Source organism: Ambystoma mexicanum, chromosome 3q, assembly GCF_040938575.1.
Source record: "Ambystoma mexicanum isolate Mex_15411 chromosome 3q, UKY_AmexF1_1, whole genome shotgun sequence".
In the NCBI taxonomy this organism is placed as follows: domain Eukaryota; kingdom Metazoa; phylum Chordata; class Amphibia; order Caudata; family Ambystomatidae; genus Ambystoma; species Ambystoma mexicanum.
Genome location: NC_090926.1, coordinates 846,395,307 through 846,411,354, shown reverse-complemented (window position 1 = coordinate 846,411,354; position 16,048 = coordinate 846,395,307). Strand labels below are relative to the sequence as shown.

Here is a 16,048-nt window from a genome sequence, read left to right as displayed (position 1 = left end):
TCTGATTGTATGCCTTAGTTTCTGAATCTCCTTAGTCTCGAATAGATTTAGCCTTAATCTCGATCCAATCTTGTTGGAGTAATTCCTTTTTAACTGCGTTTGGGTTATTGATGAGAGTTGTTTCATCAGAATTCAGTTGTCTTAGGATGTTTCAACATCTGTCTCTCCATTTTTGTAGGAGTTCATCTTTTTTTATCATTTCCATGTTCCCACAGTATCTCAAACTGCGGTATGTTCGTTCCGGCGGTGGTCTTTCTGTACAGCGCTAAGGTGTTCCACATAATTCTCACATTCAAAGTGGAGAGACTCAGTTCATATAGTAGGCAGGCAGTTGGAAAGCCTTGAGGCAGATGTAAGATTTTCTTCCAGAAAGTGCCTTCACATCTTCTCCATAACTCATTTGAGCATCCGAACATACTTTCTGTGCCGTACACTAACACCGGCGTTACTTTGCCTTTGTAAAAGTTCAGCACAGGTGTGTATGAAAACTTTCCATATTTTTTGTGGATTATGACGCCTTGCGCTGTTTGTCTTTTGCATTGGCTCACGATCTTCTTTGTTGTTGGATCATCGTTTATGCTTGCGCTGATGTTTGTGCCCAAGTATCTGCTGCATTTTACCTGTTTGAGTTCTTCTTTGCAGAGCCTCCATTTAAATTTGTCATGTTTGTTCTGTGAGCTGTTCAAGCTTTTTAGTATTAGGATCTCGGATTTCTCTCCATTAATTTCTAGCCCGATCTTATCGATGTAAATTTTTAGGGCATTCAGCTTCCTCTGCAGGCCTATGGGGGTCCGGTCGAATAGCACTATATCTTCAGCGTATAATGCCCATCCGATGTGTTTTCCATTGATTTTTGGTGGAAAAGACACAACCTCATCCATTGCTTTGCCAATCTCGAAAATGTAGAAATTAAATAGGGTGGCTCCCAAGGGATACCCCTGCTTAACTCCTCTGGCAGTTTTTATCGGGTTTGATAGATGGCCTCCTTGGTCTAATTTTACTCGTATTTCTGTGTCCGAGTATAGTTCTTTTATTGCTGCTATAAGACCTGGGGGGCATCCATGTTGGGTAAGTTTTGTCCACAGCAACTCACGGTCTATCCCATTAAAAGCGTGAGCCAAGTCTACAAATGCCATGTAGACCTTCTGATGGTTTTTGATCGTCTCCATCTTGAGCAGATTAATAACTAAGAGATTCAGCCCACATCCAACACTCTTGACAAAGCCCGACTGTCTTGCATCATACTTGTTGTTCTTTATGATCCATTGGTTCAGTTGTGCTAGAATGATTGTGGCGAATATCTTACCAATCACGTCTAGGATAGCTATGGGACGGTAATTTGACGGTTCGGTGCGACATCCTTTTTTAAAGATGGGCACTATAATAGCTGTTTTCCATGAGGTTGGTATACGTTTCTCCTGAATTATCTTTTTGAATAGTACGTCGCAAAGGTCAGTCCATTAGCATATTATTATGAAATGTAAAGCTTTTACTTTTCTTCGCTCTAAACTTGCTAAATGTGTGACCCAAAAGTATTCTGATCGCTCTAATGATGAAATTTGGGCTGAAATTTGTGGGTCCGCGAAAATATCAGTTAGAATTGCAACGATTCACATTCTTGATGCTGCCTTCCCATATGAGCGGAAACCTTTTATCCCCCTAAAATGAAAACAAGGTAATCAATTTTGACAGCACATAAAATGTCTGTATAAAGCAAATTTTTGGTCATTCTGCCTGTGAAACTGCATTAAATGATGTTAGTTCTTTTAAAAAAAATGTTTAACACTGTGAATGTAGCTTATGATCATTTCATTTGCATATCATTACTATTAACTGCTTATGTATTATATTTGTAAAGTTGAACTTTCAACTAAATCAAATAACATTTTTTAGAAAAGAATGTCACAGGTGCATTCTTATGGAAAGTACTATGACCAGGAACAATAGGCGTAGGTTTAATGGGGATTACCGGTGCATGGATGTCACAGAGCATCTTCATAGTGTAACTATTGTTACGAGGAAGAATAGGAGTTGAAGGAATGGAGATTAGTAGTAAGTAATCCAATCATTCATTCTGTCTGATTGTGCTGCACAATCACCTGTTTTGCAATCCCCCCTCCCACACAATGCAGATTGACTATCTGCTTCTGCACTGGGGTCATGTTTTGGGTATGGCCTGCAAAACGGATTTTCCTTCGCACCGTTTGAATTCTGGGCTGACTTTATTCTGTGACTATGCTGCTGCGCTATAGGTTTGCAAGGTGCAATCTTAGCAGAGGTGCTAAGTCTATGCTCTATGTTCGCACATTGTTTCTAAATTAGGCCCATGATAACTCTTTATGTATTTATTGGGTATTTATAAAGCACCTATACAGCAATGGGGTGAGGGACAGGGAAGAAAATAACAAATAACGGTCCTACTAGGCCTTGTGTCATTCGGACCATGCAAGTGCAGTAACAAGACGTACAGGGGACATTGGGGGGGGGAATGCCGGTAGGGGCAGAAAGTATAATGCTAGGGTGGGAAGGAAGTGCGGGGCATAGTGCAGGCATACATGTGCAGGCGGGGAGGACAGGAAGAACAGGGCCCGTGGTGCTAGGCAAGCACTAAGAGGCGGCCAGGTGGGCAAGTGGCAGGGGATGCAAGGAGTGAATACCACAAGCTAAATGCGAGGACAGGGGTAGACCAGGCTCAGTGGAGATGCACACCCTGCCAGGCTAGTCAGGAGAAGGGGGCCCGGAAGGGCAAGTGCATGTTCGGGGGGGGTGCTGGGTTAGACTGGGCAAAGAGGACATTGTGCCCTGTAGGACTCAGAAGGGACCAGGCAGTCAGTCAATGCTGCAGAGGGGAGCATTAGGAGAGAGGGAATGAAGAACAGAAAAGGAGGGTCTTGAGAAGCTTCTGGAACATAAGCAAATCCGGCTCAACAGTATAATGTATTTATAGATGCCTGTTTTGTATTTATTTGTATTTATTTGGTAAGTTGAAACTCAAAGTAAAACATATGCATAATTAACCAAGAGAAGTATGTCTCCAGAGCTGTTATCACCTTACTATACAAGTATTGCTGTGAGGAATTGTAGGACTGAAGGAGAAACTTGCAACCAGGGTAAAAAAAAAAAAAAAACACTTTCATTCATATCATACTTTATTATTTCCAACTAAGTCAAGAAAGTGTTCTCTGCCTGTGTTAGTTAGTTCATTAAATCTGTTCAATGGCAGGTTGGCCCTAAAAAGTCAAAAGTATTTTTTTTTATTTGAATGGAATAACGTCTGCAAAGTCAATTCATAGTTTGCCATGAAGATATGAACTCTAGCTGTGGCATGTTTGACAATATGCTATCTAGTCCCTCCCTCCCTCCCTCCCTCCCTCCCTCCCTCCCTCCCTCCCTCCCTCCTTCCTTCCTTCCTTCCTTCCTTCCTTCCTTCCTTCCTTCCTTCCTTCCTTCCTTCCTTCCTTCCTTCCTTCCTTCCTTCCTTCCTTCCTTCCTTCCTTCCTTCCTTCCTTCCTTCCTTCCTTCCTTCCTTCCTTCCTTCCTTCCTTCCCGCATAATCAATCAAATGTTTCTCAATACCAGATAAAGAAGCTGGCCATACATCATGTAAATGTGTTGCTACTTCTGTTGCCAGATGTACATCAAGAAGTATGAAAACAAATGAGAGTAGAGTTTGCAATGAAAAACACGTTTTATTAATCGATTAAATCGATTAAGTTTAGAAAACCAGAACAGTTTAATAAGAAAGATAACAATATATTTAGGAAAAACATAACATTCTGACAGAAAAACACATATCAGGGTTTCAAGATAATATATCACAAACATGCCAATAAAAGACTGTTTTTCTTTTCCGCTTGACAGCCTTGTTTTTGTAAAACAGTGTACAGTATTTCAAGAGGCAATGTCAGCAATTCACAGAAATCAGTGCTGCTACTCGATGTAGCATTCAGCATAACGTTTTGAACAAACATGTTACCAGTTTGCATCTCGCTTACACAAAAAAGCCCAAAATCTCAGCCAATACATAAAAACACAGGAGAAAGGCAGAATACATGCATAAGGGTCCAAGGCATTCACACATGCTCTGCAAAGTTGACATTCTTCAAGAGAAAACGTGTATTTCATGTATTAGACAACTTTTCTTTTCACACAAATGGATTGCGAATGTGTGTTTGTAATCTAGGTTGACCTTTTTCATTGCAATTCATTTGAAATATATGTAATTGACCATTAAAAATAGCACATTATTTTGATTTTGATGTTTTAACTAAATAAATAACACTTCCAGAAAATTGCTATATAATTTTAATAATTAAAATGATCTAATTATATTAAACAAATTGCATTTTGACATGGTGTATGTTAAACTGAAACACAGTTCGATGTTTATCATATTGTTAAACATTTTGGGAACTACCAATGTTTCATAATGAGAACAATGTCTGTGATAGAGTTATGTTGAGCCACTATAGCTCTCAAAGGGTCCGATTCATGGAAATGTGCACAGAAATCCCACAAGGGGCACGTGCCGAGAAGGACAACGCGCGAGGCTGTGTGCAGAAAAAAAAAAAGGGGAACCACACGTATTCTTGGAATCTACAGCACAAAGTAACCATATTTGCAAGATGCACCCGGGACAGCCCCGACACAGCCACACGCAAAGCATAAACAGCCAGAACAGCGACCTTTGCGTGCTCCCGCGGGCTCGAATACCAACACCCTTCAAACACTGCGTGGGGTCTCCCGTAATAAGGCCTGCGACTCAGGAACCCTGCACGGGGTCCCCCGTAACTGTATCAGGCACCCCGACAACATGCATATAAAAAATCTGAACTCAGCAATAACTCAGGAAATCTGAGTGTGAACCCCCCGTAAAATGTTTCTGCATCCCGCTATTCTGCTAAGGTGCACCCCTAAGTTACATCAGAACCCCAATTGAGTTTACACATCCCGAAATCTGCCATGCAACCCCACCTGCCTGCTCATACATGTACTTATACCTGACTTCAGTGGCAGATCGTATGAATGACTTACAAGGCCATTGCCCAGCCAAGACGTTTCACGCTCGAATCCATGAATGCGTCTAGTGCCACGCAATTGGGGGCATGCAAGGGACTGCCTGTAGGTCGTCCCTCAGAATGCCCACTTTTTTGCAAGTTCTTCCCCATTTTTGGTGTACCGCCCTCTTCCCAGCCCTCTGCCCAAGCCATGCCCATGCTCTGCTTGGAGACTTGTGCAAGGCCTTCAACGGCTCGCACAGACGTGCCAAGCCAGGGCTAACTGCACGCAAGTCCAGGAAAAGTACCCTATTTTCTGTGCAGATAATTCCATGAATCGGGCCCCAAGTCTCAGAAGAATGAATTTCTAGCCAAACACTTCCATGTAATCAGTCCTATGTTGTAGTATTCTGCTAGAAAAGTGTGCACTATCGTGCAAGGTCACAACCCACAATTTCTATCAGCATCATGATCATCCTCATGTTGATAAATGAACGCCGACAGATAGGATGACTGCATACGTTATGGAATCCCTGAAAAATTGTGAGTGAGTTATTACAGTACAGAAATGGAAAGGTTTGATCACAACATCCAACCCTCTTTTGGAGTTGCTTGTGTTTTCCATCAGTATGCTTTAATTGCCATAAACATGTGGTGTACACTGCACTTGAGAGTGAAATGTGTCCAAAGTGATCTTTTTATCACTTGAACTTTTTGACAAAAACGCGAGAGAAAACCCTAATGAACATGGAATTATTAAAAGGGCCGAAAATGGCAGCTACGCCCTGCTACAGATCCACATGGATTGCATCCAGATGCTGAGCCAGAGCAATCAAAAAAGCAAAACAAAAGCGAATCCATTTTTGAATGTTCATAAATGGAAAAAGACATTTTACGAAAGGTAACAGATTGCAGTGACATTTTAACTAACAATAAATGCACCTTCTGTGTTTTCTAACATAGCTTTTACACTATCAAGGTACTTAAAATTTTGGGAGCTGCCTCAATACAAAACAGAAAAAAATGCAATACCAAATTAACTAATTAGTGATAGAAGCAGGAGGAGTCAGGGAACAGCTAAATTTAGAATAACATTTTGGATCATGTTGTGCAAAGCAGTGTTTGTAATTGCCATTCCTAGAAGGTGGCCAATCTTCCAGAAGCTGTTTTCCCTTTTGTTTGTGGCAGAACAGCGTTGGAGGCAACAAACAAAGTGAGTGTTTAACCAGTGATAGTTGGCTAATTGTAGTGAGGGAAAAGTCACATTGTGTCTCACCCTAGATTACAAATTACAATATCAAGTTGGGTACCTGATAGAATGGGTTGATACAATTGAAGACATATTTCCCCTCCTATGGTAATGTTAATGTAATTCTAATATAATCTTTTCATAAATGAATGATTTTAAATTACAAATGTGAGCCACCTATTACTGAAGCCATTTTACAGACATGTAGGAATATTCCATACCTTGTTTGCCTATTTCCATTATGAAAAGAATCACATTTTATAAACATGTGTTATTTGATATGTTTCCTATCAATATGGATGATGTTATACCTCTTTAACCTCCAATGTCCTACTCTTATCTTGCTTCTATTGTTTAGTAACAACACATGATTCTCCTCATTGGCACACCGGCTCCCTCCTTTCCTGTAGCTCTCTGGCCGGCCTCTCTTGGCCATCTTCCTGCTCCCACCTGCAAGGCAAAAAACCTCAGGGTCCTCTTTGACTCTACACTCTCCTTCTTTCCTCACATCTCTGACGTCTCTAAGAAGTCACACTACCAACTACACCTCCTCAAAGGTATTCTTCCTTTTCTCTCCTTCCCCCAGAAGCTCACTGTCTCCAGAGTGCTGGTTCTCTCAAGGCTGGATTAATGCAAACATCTCTTTCTAAATCTGCCTGCCTCTACTCTTTGCCCTTTGCAACTCATCCAGAACACGACTGCAAGACTTGTCCTTGGCCTCAGGCCCAGGCCTCGTATCTCTCCAGGACTGAAATCTCTGCACTGGCTCCCAGTAGGTGCGAGGATTAAGTTCAAAACCCTCTGCATCATCCACAAGGCCTTCTGGGCCCTAGGGCCTCAATACCTTCAACTCTCTCTTCCTAAATACCTTCCTTCTAGAGCTCTTCGCTCATCTGTCTCCAACTCCCTCAGGGTCAGACGCTTCTCCAAGCAACAAGTTGGTGGTAGATCTCTTTCTTCGGCTTGTGCCTCCCTCTGGAACAGCCTCCCTGCCTCCCTTAAACTTCAGGAGAACCATCTCTGGTTCTGGAAGCAACTCAAAACCTTTCTCTTTGCTTCTGTTTTTTCTCCTTCTCTCCTCTGCTGACCTCCCGGCTGTAACCTGAACTGCACTGGCTACCTGGACACCCTCTGATCTCAGGCCCAGATCCCTCCCCCACCAGTGTCACACACCTGCGCTGCCTGCCTGGCAACCCCCGCACTTGGGGACTGTTTCTGTATCCCTACAGTTCCCCTACCAGCCCTTGACACATGCTGTCTGCACTTACCCATGCACTTGCCACAGGCTGGCCATTACTTTACTTATTGTTATTATCTATTTCCATGTACTGCACTGTCCCTGCCCCCTGTCCATGCACTTGCGTGATCTGAATGACACCTGGCCTGGTAGGATCGTTGTTTGTCATCCCTTCGTTCCCCTCCCGTGCCTCTTCGGGCCTTGAAACACTTGTGTATAGGCTCGTTATAAATGCCATATCATATCAAATCATAAAGATCGCTTCTGCAGAAATGTAAATGTCCCAGTCTGCAACTCCAATTCATAATGACCTATGTAAAGTCCCATTCCCTGCTATATAACGCTATCAACTGTGTCTGGGACAGCTGTGAGCTATGTGCATAACACAATAAAATTAATACAACTAAACAGACAGCTTTCCTAATGTGGAAATATTGTGTGCTCAACTTTGGCATTTAAGGTGTACTTCTCGAATACTCAGAGAAATTGGGAGTTGAAGATACTCTCAATTTCTCTTATACACACAATATAAAAACTGCACCTTTTTCCCTTATCTGGTAGAATGATAGATGCTAAACCATTGTGGGCGCTTTTCTGATTAATAGAATACTATACATGATTCCATGCAATGGCTTTTCTAAAATAGATGCTTTATTGACATTAAAGACCTCCATGTCTGCAGATATTGAGTAGAAGTGATGCATATCAAATCAAATATACTAAAGCAATTACCCGTAGTGCCGAATGTATTTGTTTACATTAGAGGCCTAATTTATAATGATAGTGTAGTCAGTATTAATTATCCTACATAACGTGTTTCCATCACTGTATTAGACAACCTATATAAACAATAACTGCAGGCTATTCCTCAAATGACTCTCCTGTAGAGAAGTACAGCCATTTATGAAGATAAAAAAAAAACTTAGTTTCATATGTATCAGTTGGCACATATAGCCAGCGACATACACACAATGGGGCAGATTCACAAAAATCTGTTTGATGTAAAAAATCAAGCAGCACAAATTGCAACTGAAGCCATTTGAAATGTGCATACACATGGGGGAATCCGGATTCTAAAAAACAACAAACTGAAGGTAAGCCTTATCACAGGAACGTTGACTGTTGGTCTTTGCTCCTCTGCTCTAGCAGCACAGATATTTACTGTGCCACACAAGTGACATTTATTTATACTGCACTACTAAGGCAGGGCAGGCCGACGGGGTGTATTCAGGGTTCTTCGGTGGTGGGAGTAGGCGAGCGGGGTGGAAGTGGCACACAGGAAGGGCCAGTATCCAGGAAACACAAAAGCTAGTGAGAGAGCAGAGAAAAGGGGACCTTCAAGGCTAGCACCTGAGATGCAATTGGGGGAAATTAATATCCTTTCAAAGCAACAGCTAGGGAGAGCAGCAGCAGTGAAGGGGCGTTCCTCCTTCAATGCGCCACCTTCCTGGCAACAGCAAGTGGCCACCGGCAAGGTACGAGGCAGCATGGCAAAAGTGGCCCAATAAAGAAAGGTGCTGCAAATAGCAGCATGGGAAGGACATGGAAGCGGCAAGGTAAAAGTAAGGAAAAAAGAAAATTATCATTTTAAAACGTGTTCCTGATTTTTATCTATCCCACATCCGATTTGCATCTGGTTTCAATAGGGGCACGTTTCTACGGAGTAAGTCACTTGCTATTTTTTAACAGCCATATAACTGCATTTGTGCTTTTAGGTGTGATGCTGATTTCGATAGCCTGACCATCACTCATCCTGCAGAGGCTCAGTTTTTTTCAAATTAAAAGTTGTCATTGAACGCAGACCTCCCTCCTGCACATTTATTGTAATACATTTTGTATTGTGACATCATTTGAATTGCCTGTTTCATTTTGTGAAATTAGTGAAATTTCCCCCGGGCAAATGTTTTTTATGTGTTTTTGTTTTTGTTTGCCCAAAACCATGTAAACCATTGTGACTGGTAGTAAAGCATAGCTAACAGCAAATCAACGTGCATTAAATTACTACTGAATCAATTATTGTATGTAAGTGCTACTTGTGTAAGCTTCTACTATAAATGGTGTTGGTTAAGATACACCAGTCGCCATTATGCTACAACTATCTGAGGAATGAAACTACCAAAGGCCTGACAATACTCTTGTGAATCAGGCCCCACATGTTTCTCTGGTCCCTGATACACCCATGAAGGTGTGTTTGAGTCAGTGAGAGCATAGTATTACAATCTGTAATATTCACAACACACCAGGTAAATTGTTCACAAAATGCTATTTTGCCCCCAGTAGATAACATAACAATGCAGACTTGCCTTATAGCAGTATTAAAGTTCATACAAATTAAGCAACATCATTTGATTTACAAAATTTTACAAATTCTATAACCCTCTTTTGTTATTTCAGGTAGTTGGCTTCGTTGTGTGAATTGATTGCCTTTTGCCAAAAGAAATATGAGATATGGATTGTATATCAAAAATAGTGTTTTTGTTGCATTGAACAGTCTTAGTAACCAATACATGTTACTGCTGTATTCTTTTTCTGGGTCACCATATTTCCCCATTCACATTTAATATTTACTATCGTTTAAAAGCATGTGAAGGCACATACTAATAAATAAATATGTATGACAATCACAGTAAACATGCCTTGGAAGGTCAGAATGAACTTTTACAACTTTGTGTAGCACATAGAATTGTGCATAGGTTGACTACACATTTAAACTTTCACATACACTTAGTTGCATATGTAGCAACAATATAAATTACTTTTCAAACATTTGAAACAAAGACAATCAACAAATATTCAAGTCAAATAAATACAAATAACACAGGAAACAATCACTGCATATGCTCATACTTCATTAAAATAACATTTTTCTGTGAAAAAAATATATTTATACATGTCATACTTTGTTCATATTTGCACTGGGACTAGTGAAGACACAGTTCCAGATTAAAAAGTCTGATTGTTCATTTCACACACCAGTATTATTCAGAAAGCGTTTTTCAATGGTATGTACGCATTGAGAGACACTTTGTGAATCAGGCCTATCTAGTCTTCATTATCAGGTCATATTACACATTAATAATTTACATCATACGTATAAACTGCTGCAAATCCATAGTACAATTAAGTTGTAGTGTCAAAGCTACTTTTAGACCTGAAAAAGTTAACTTACATCAATAGTAGGCAGATTTCAATTCTTAAATGTTTAGCAAAGATGATGTGTAATACTTGAAGGGCTGTGTTAAAGGTAACACCGGGAAAATGGTGCAAAGTAGTCCTTTTTTCTGGCAGCTTTCAATTGACAAAAAGCTATTTCCTTATATCTTCCAAAGTGTTTATATTTTGTAACAAATAAGTTTATTCTTAAATGAATCAATTTGTATTTCCCACGTTGATGTTTCCTTTAATTTTTGTAATACAGATGTTGTCAGTTAACCTTTCTTACAGCTTTTCATTTCCATTAGCCAGTCAGTAATTTGAAATGTGCATTTAAATCATAAGTAGTATCTATACCTAAAGACCAGATCATAAGTCACTTTAAAACAGCTATTTGAAAATATGTGGTTCATGGCTGTAGAGGCATACGGAAATAATAGATTGACATGACACATATTATGAAACCAATCAATATAGATATGGGTATTCTTTTTAAACAATGACACTTGCATAACATTACATCTCCTGAGATATATGTATAATACATAAGGTAATGCAAGTATTTAGAAATAGTTTAGTTAAGTTATAAATCGAACAGCAAACTCAAGACACACAAGGTTCTTCCCAACATTTTTTGTAGAAACATCGGTCAAAATCATTGTCCAAGGGAGAATTTATAACATAAAACAATTAATTTGCTAAATGACTGATTACAATAAAGATAATCCTGTGCTGCAGATATTTTAATGAAATAAGACTGTACTGACAAAATGTTACCAGGATTATTCTTGGGGACATTTGATTCCTCTGCATTTGTCAATTGGTTGGTGAATATGGTGAAAAGGCTTCACGAACATTAGTGAAAACCTTTTGCAGGCTCTTAAGAAACAATTAAAATATATCTTGTTTCAGATGGAAATATTTGACACAAGCGGTGGACTACATGCTACTTGTAACTGTGTTTCAAGAGGTACTTTGAAATACAATTTGTGCGTGTAAGGCTACATTGAAAAGGGACTTAACAGTCAACAGCCATTTTAATAAACATCCTGTTACAGTTGTCCAGCAACTTAAGGACTCCTTCACTAACATCAAAAATGTAAAGATGCAAAATTCAGTTTCAAATGCTACATTTAAATGCTAAAACGTATTGGAATACACATTGCACACATTGTTTTCCTTGCATGGATTTATTTCTTCTATACCCTTCAAAAATGAAAAAAAAAACATCGTCATCTGTGTATTAATTCCTTAAGTTGTAGAAGTACTTTAATGTTAAGCTGTCATTGTCGCTCAAATGCATACTATAATCAGCACGTAATCCAAGGTTCATGGAGATATACGCTTGTTGAGTTTTCACTAGTTTAAAACAAATAGTAACAGCCTTCACTATTTTATGCCCTCCCTCTACATCACATTGTATGACAAATTGCCCTGTGCACCACCAAATGTTAATTTTTTTATGTATCCTATTAACATTGCAGAAAACCATGTCTTGCAAAATAAGATGAAGACTCAGAAAGGGCAGTCGTTTCTGTAATGCCAACAAATTGAAGGTCCAATGTAGAAAACAATGACTGATTCCAAATGTGTATTCAAATGAATATCATTTGCATTGTTACTTCTTATTTTCACCTCATGCATTAGTTGCATGCACATATTTGAATCATTTGATTATGACATCATCACAAGTGCACTGGCACTGTGTGTGCTCTGCTCAGCTGTCATATGACAGATTATTTTTATTTAATGCCCAAAAGAAACCAACAGCTTGCATAGCAAGCCCATCTCAGATATGTCGTGTTCTCCTTCGAATTCTCTTCCCACTTTGCTATATTTTGTTTCAGATTTGCCATACTATATCTTACTGTATTCAACCAAAACACTTGAATCATCTATCCTCGATTTAAGTACATTAATAGCTCTTCTTCCCGATTAAGTACATTACAGGGCATTTTTCAGGGCTATACATTTCAGCTTTATTTCTATAGCTTGATGATTGAACATCATTTCCATAATTATAAATGCTAAAGATAGTATGTGATGAATTACACAACAACTCACAGTTCAATCTTGCATTAGCATCAGCAGGAAGTCCTCTAAACCTCTCACCCACTGTTATGCAGGGTCCTCCCTCACGTGCATGGTGAAACAAGCCTTGAAGGCTATCAGAATTTGCAAAATGCAGCTCTATCAGGTATATTACCAATTGTCATTCTATCTATGGATATTTTTTAATTGTATCCAAATTAGTACGTTTTTGTGCCTTTGACTTGAGCCATGTTTTCTTTCTAATACGACACTAGCTCTACTCAGCAGATTTGCAAGACCCATATGCCAGAGAAATGAATACTGAAAGACCAGAGCCATATTTCTGTGGGCCTTAGTAGTACAATACTTTATCTGTGAATACCATATTACTCACACTATTTGTATCAAACTCAGTGGTTTGGATGACTTATAATACATAATCATCTTTCACATTAAAGGTTTTCCCCCATTTTGTGAATGTTTCATTGTAATACTCAGTAAGGAGTTCCTGATTTCCACCTGATTGCTTTGAAAGAATGTTGGTATATTGATAATTACAATTACATATCTTTTTGATGGAGCTCTTAATGGTGAGCCTGCGAGAAGGAATGACTGGACAAGAATTCTCAGTTCACAAGTTAAACAAGAGGAGTAGCAACTTACCCAATTGCTGAGTGCATGAATGTATACATTGAGGGTTAATCAAGAAAGAGTTATTCAAGTTATTTCATCAACAGTAAAGAATGTAAATTAGTTGGAGTGGGAATAATGCATCTTTCTACCCAATGCTCTGGAATTGTACAGCAATTGAAATGAACATCTAGCCATATAATTGCAAGCAGACTCTAAATGCTAATTTAAGGTGGCATGCTAGCAACAATTATTTGATAACAGGCTTCTTTTTTGTGACAGGGGTTTCCATCTTCCTAAAGAGTGGTTACTTCTTTAAGAAGTACTGAGACGTATTGTGCCTTGTTTCTTCAGCATTACATTATTACACTTGTTAGGTTCACCAGAATTGTACTGGGACATAAACTAGGCCCGTGAACCGATAAAATAATGTCTCAAAGTAACTCATGGCAATTGGTTATTTTTCCTGACAAACTGTTTGAATACTAAGGGAGTTTGGTTAAATGTATTGAAAATAGTACATTTTAAATCACATTTGGTGAGAAACATTGGACAAAACTATAAGGTGCACAGAACAGTAACACCGTAAATTGTCCCACTTTGGTCCAAATTACTGGGCACATTAACCAGTTATCCAGTTCTTTGGGCACAGCCTTATTGACTTGTAGGCTAGGCCAAACCTATGTTTTACCTATTCTATCATACTGATTCTAGATGCATCTCATGAAGACATTTAAAGGACAATAATACATATACTTTGTCTTTTTCCTTGATTATGATGGTCTATCTTATTCATGTTGTGTGATTGTGCATGAGAACCAGGATATTCCTGGTGATAGTTAACATTGTTTATTCAAAAAAACTAAATCACAACGGCCAGCAGAAATTTTATTTTTTCAAACGTATCAAATATGATTTTAATTCCTCTTGGTGACCACCTCTTCTTAATTAAATATTAATTCATGTATAAGGGTGTTTTCTAGGAAGCAGTGAGATTAAGGAATTGTGGTTGAAGGCAGAAAATAATCAACTTTAGAACATACTAAACATTGCAAATAACATGAAGTGAGACCAACACTCTTTGATGTACACGTGTACACAAATTTGAAGTCTCAATTGTAGTAGGTCCTGTGTTTTTAGCGAATTTGCAGGTTTGACAAAACCTTATGAGATGAATATAAGAAGCAACAATTCTCACTTTATGCAGTTTAAGGATATGTTCATAATACATTAAAAAAACACAAATGATTGAACTTACCAGACTCTTTTTGGAAACCATGAAACTATATTTCAAAATAATGCTGTCATGCTATGTTAAGACAGATTGGAAAATAAATTAACTTATCAACAGATGTTAAATACATGTTTTCTCAAATATCATGAACATCATTTTGTGTAGCAGATGGGCAGGGCATTCCCAACCTTTGAATTCCAGTACTAAAGTGTACTACTAAACACTTCAGAGATCTGAGAATTAGTTTTTTCATCTGAGTCTATTTCTTGTTCTATTCGGACATGTACACCTGGGTCCTTCTCAAGAGACTGTAGCCCCCCCATGCTGGATGTCCATGTGTTCCGCTGGTCACGGGACAGTTTGTAAGGCTCTACATAGATTCTACGAACATTATGTTTAGTTTCACAGTAATTGGACTTTCTATCTTCTGGCAGGCTCGAGGCATGAGGTAAAATAATGTTGTGAGGGGAAGAAACAACTGGGATGGTTATTTGTTCTCCAGAGGTATACTCTTCCTGTTGATCAGTTGTTTGAGATAAATGTTGGGTGTAGACTCCATCCGATAGGGATAAAGACTGAGATTCGCTATGTACTCTCAGCCAACGATGATGACGACTAAAGTAATTATAGTGCTGAAGTTTTGTTGGTCTTTTCTTTCCCAGAAGAGTTAGGCCTTGCTTCATTTGTGCTGCCTTGTCTGGACTTTTAGATGGAAACCCGGTCACCGACAAACTGTCCATATACCTTGTACAATAGTCAGTGCTGGCATCCCCCATACTACATTCCTCTTTTAAAGTAAGACAAGGTTTCATATCATGCACTTGAAGGACATCTGGAGCACTGCCACCAAGACCTCCAAATGCCTGCTGGGATATGTCATTTGATGAGGAATAAACCAAATCCAGCTCCCTCGGACTTAATGCATCGCTTGAGTCATAGTCACTGTCAGTTGGTAGAAAAACTTCAGAGCAACCTTCTTCATCAGAACAGGGCTGAGAATCTGAAAAAATTGAAAAGTTAAAACATTGTTTGACATTGCTCAGTTATATAGAGAAATATGTTACATTTTCATAAATGACTATTAGTCTCATACAAGGTAATTCACCCTTCTAGTTCAAAGATGGATTAACATATCATTACCTTGGGTACAAGCTAACAATTGTTATTCAAACTCTTAAAGGTAGGGGAAACTGGGGTAGCAAGTGCTTTGTGGACTACAACCTACTATGAACATACGTTTCACTGCTCACTTTTACAAGAGAAAAGCAGCTTAAATCAAGTTGTTTGTTGCAATAAGTGAATGTACATAATTGCAAGTAAGATATTTAAGTAGGATATGCTATGCACAATACACATTACTATTACAATGAGCAGTGGGTTCCCTGCTCACTTAAACAAACAAATCCAGTTTAAGTGCATGTACTGATTGCAAGCTCTTTATGATCTAGGGAACATCATTTTCCGTTATTAAGTTAACGTTTCTGATGTAAAATACCTGTTCTTAAATATATGTTAAT

The 16,048-nt window shown here is 38.9% G+C and overlaps 1 protein-coding gene across 1 annotated transcript in view; it reads right to left on the bottom strand.

Moving 5' to 3' along the window:
• Positions 1–3,669: 3,669 nt before the first annotated feature.
• The window catches only part of ANKFN1 (ankyrin repeat and fibronectin type III domain containing 1), a 1,946,563-nt gene continuing 1,934,184 nt past the window's right edge, over positions 3,670–16,048 (bottom strand). Inside the window, exon 18 of the mRNA XM_069654938.1 lies at positions 3,670–15,531. Coding sequence (XP_069511039.1) covers positions 14,735–15,531 — 797 coding nt within the window. The 3' untranslated portion in view covers positions 3,670–14,734. The remainder of the gene's footprint in view (positions 15,532–16,048) is intronic.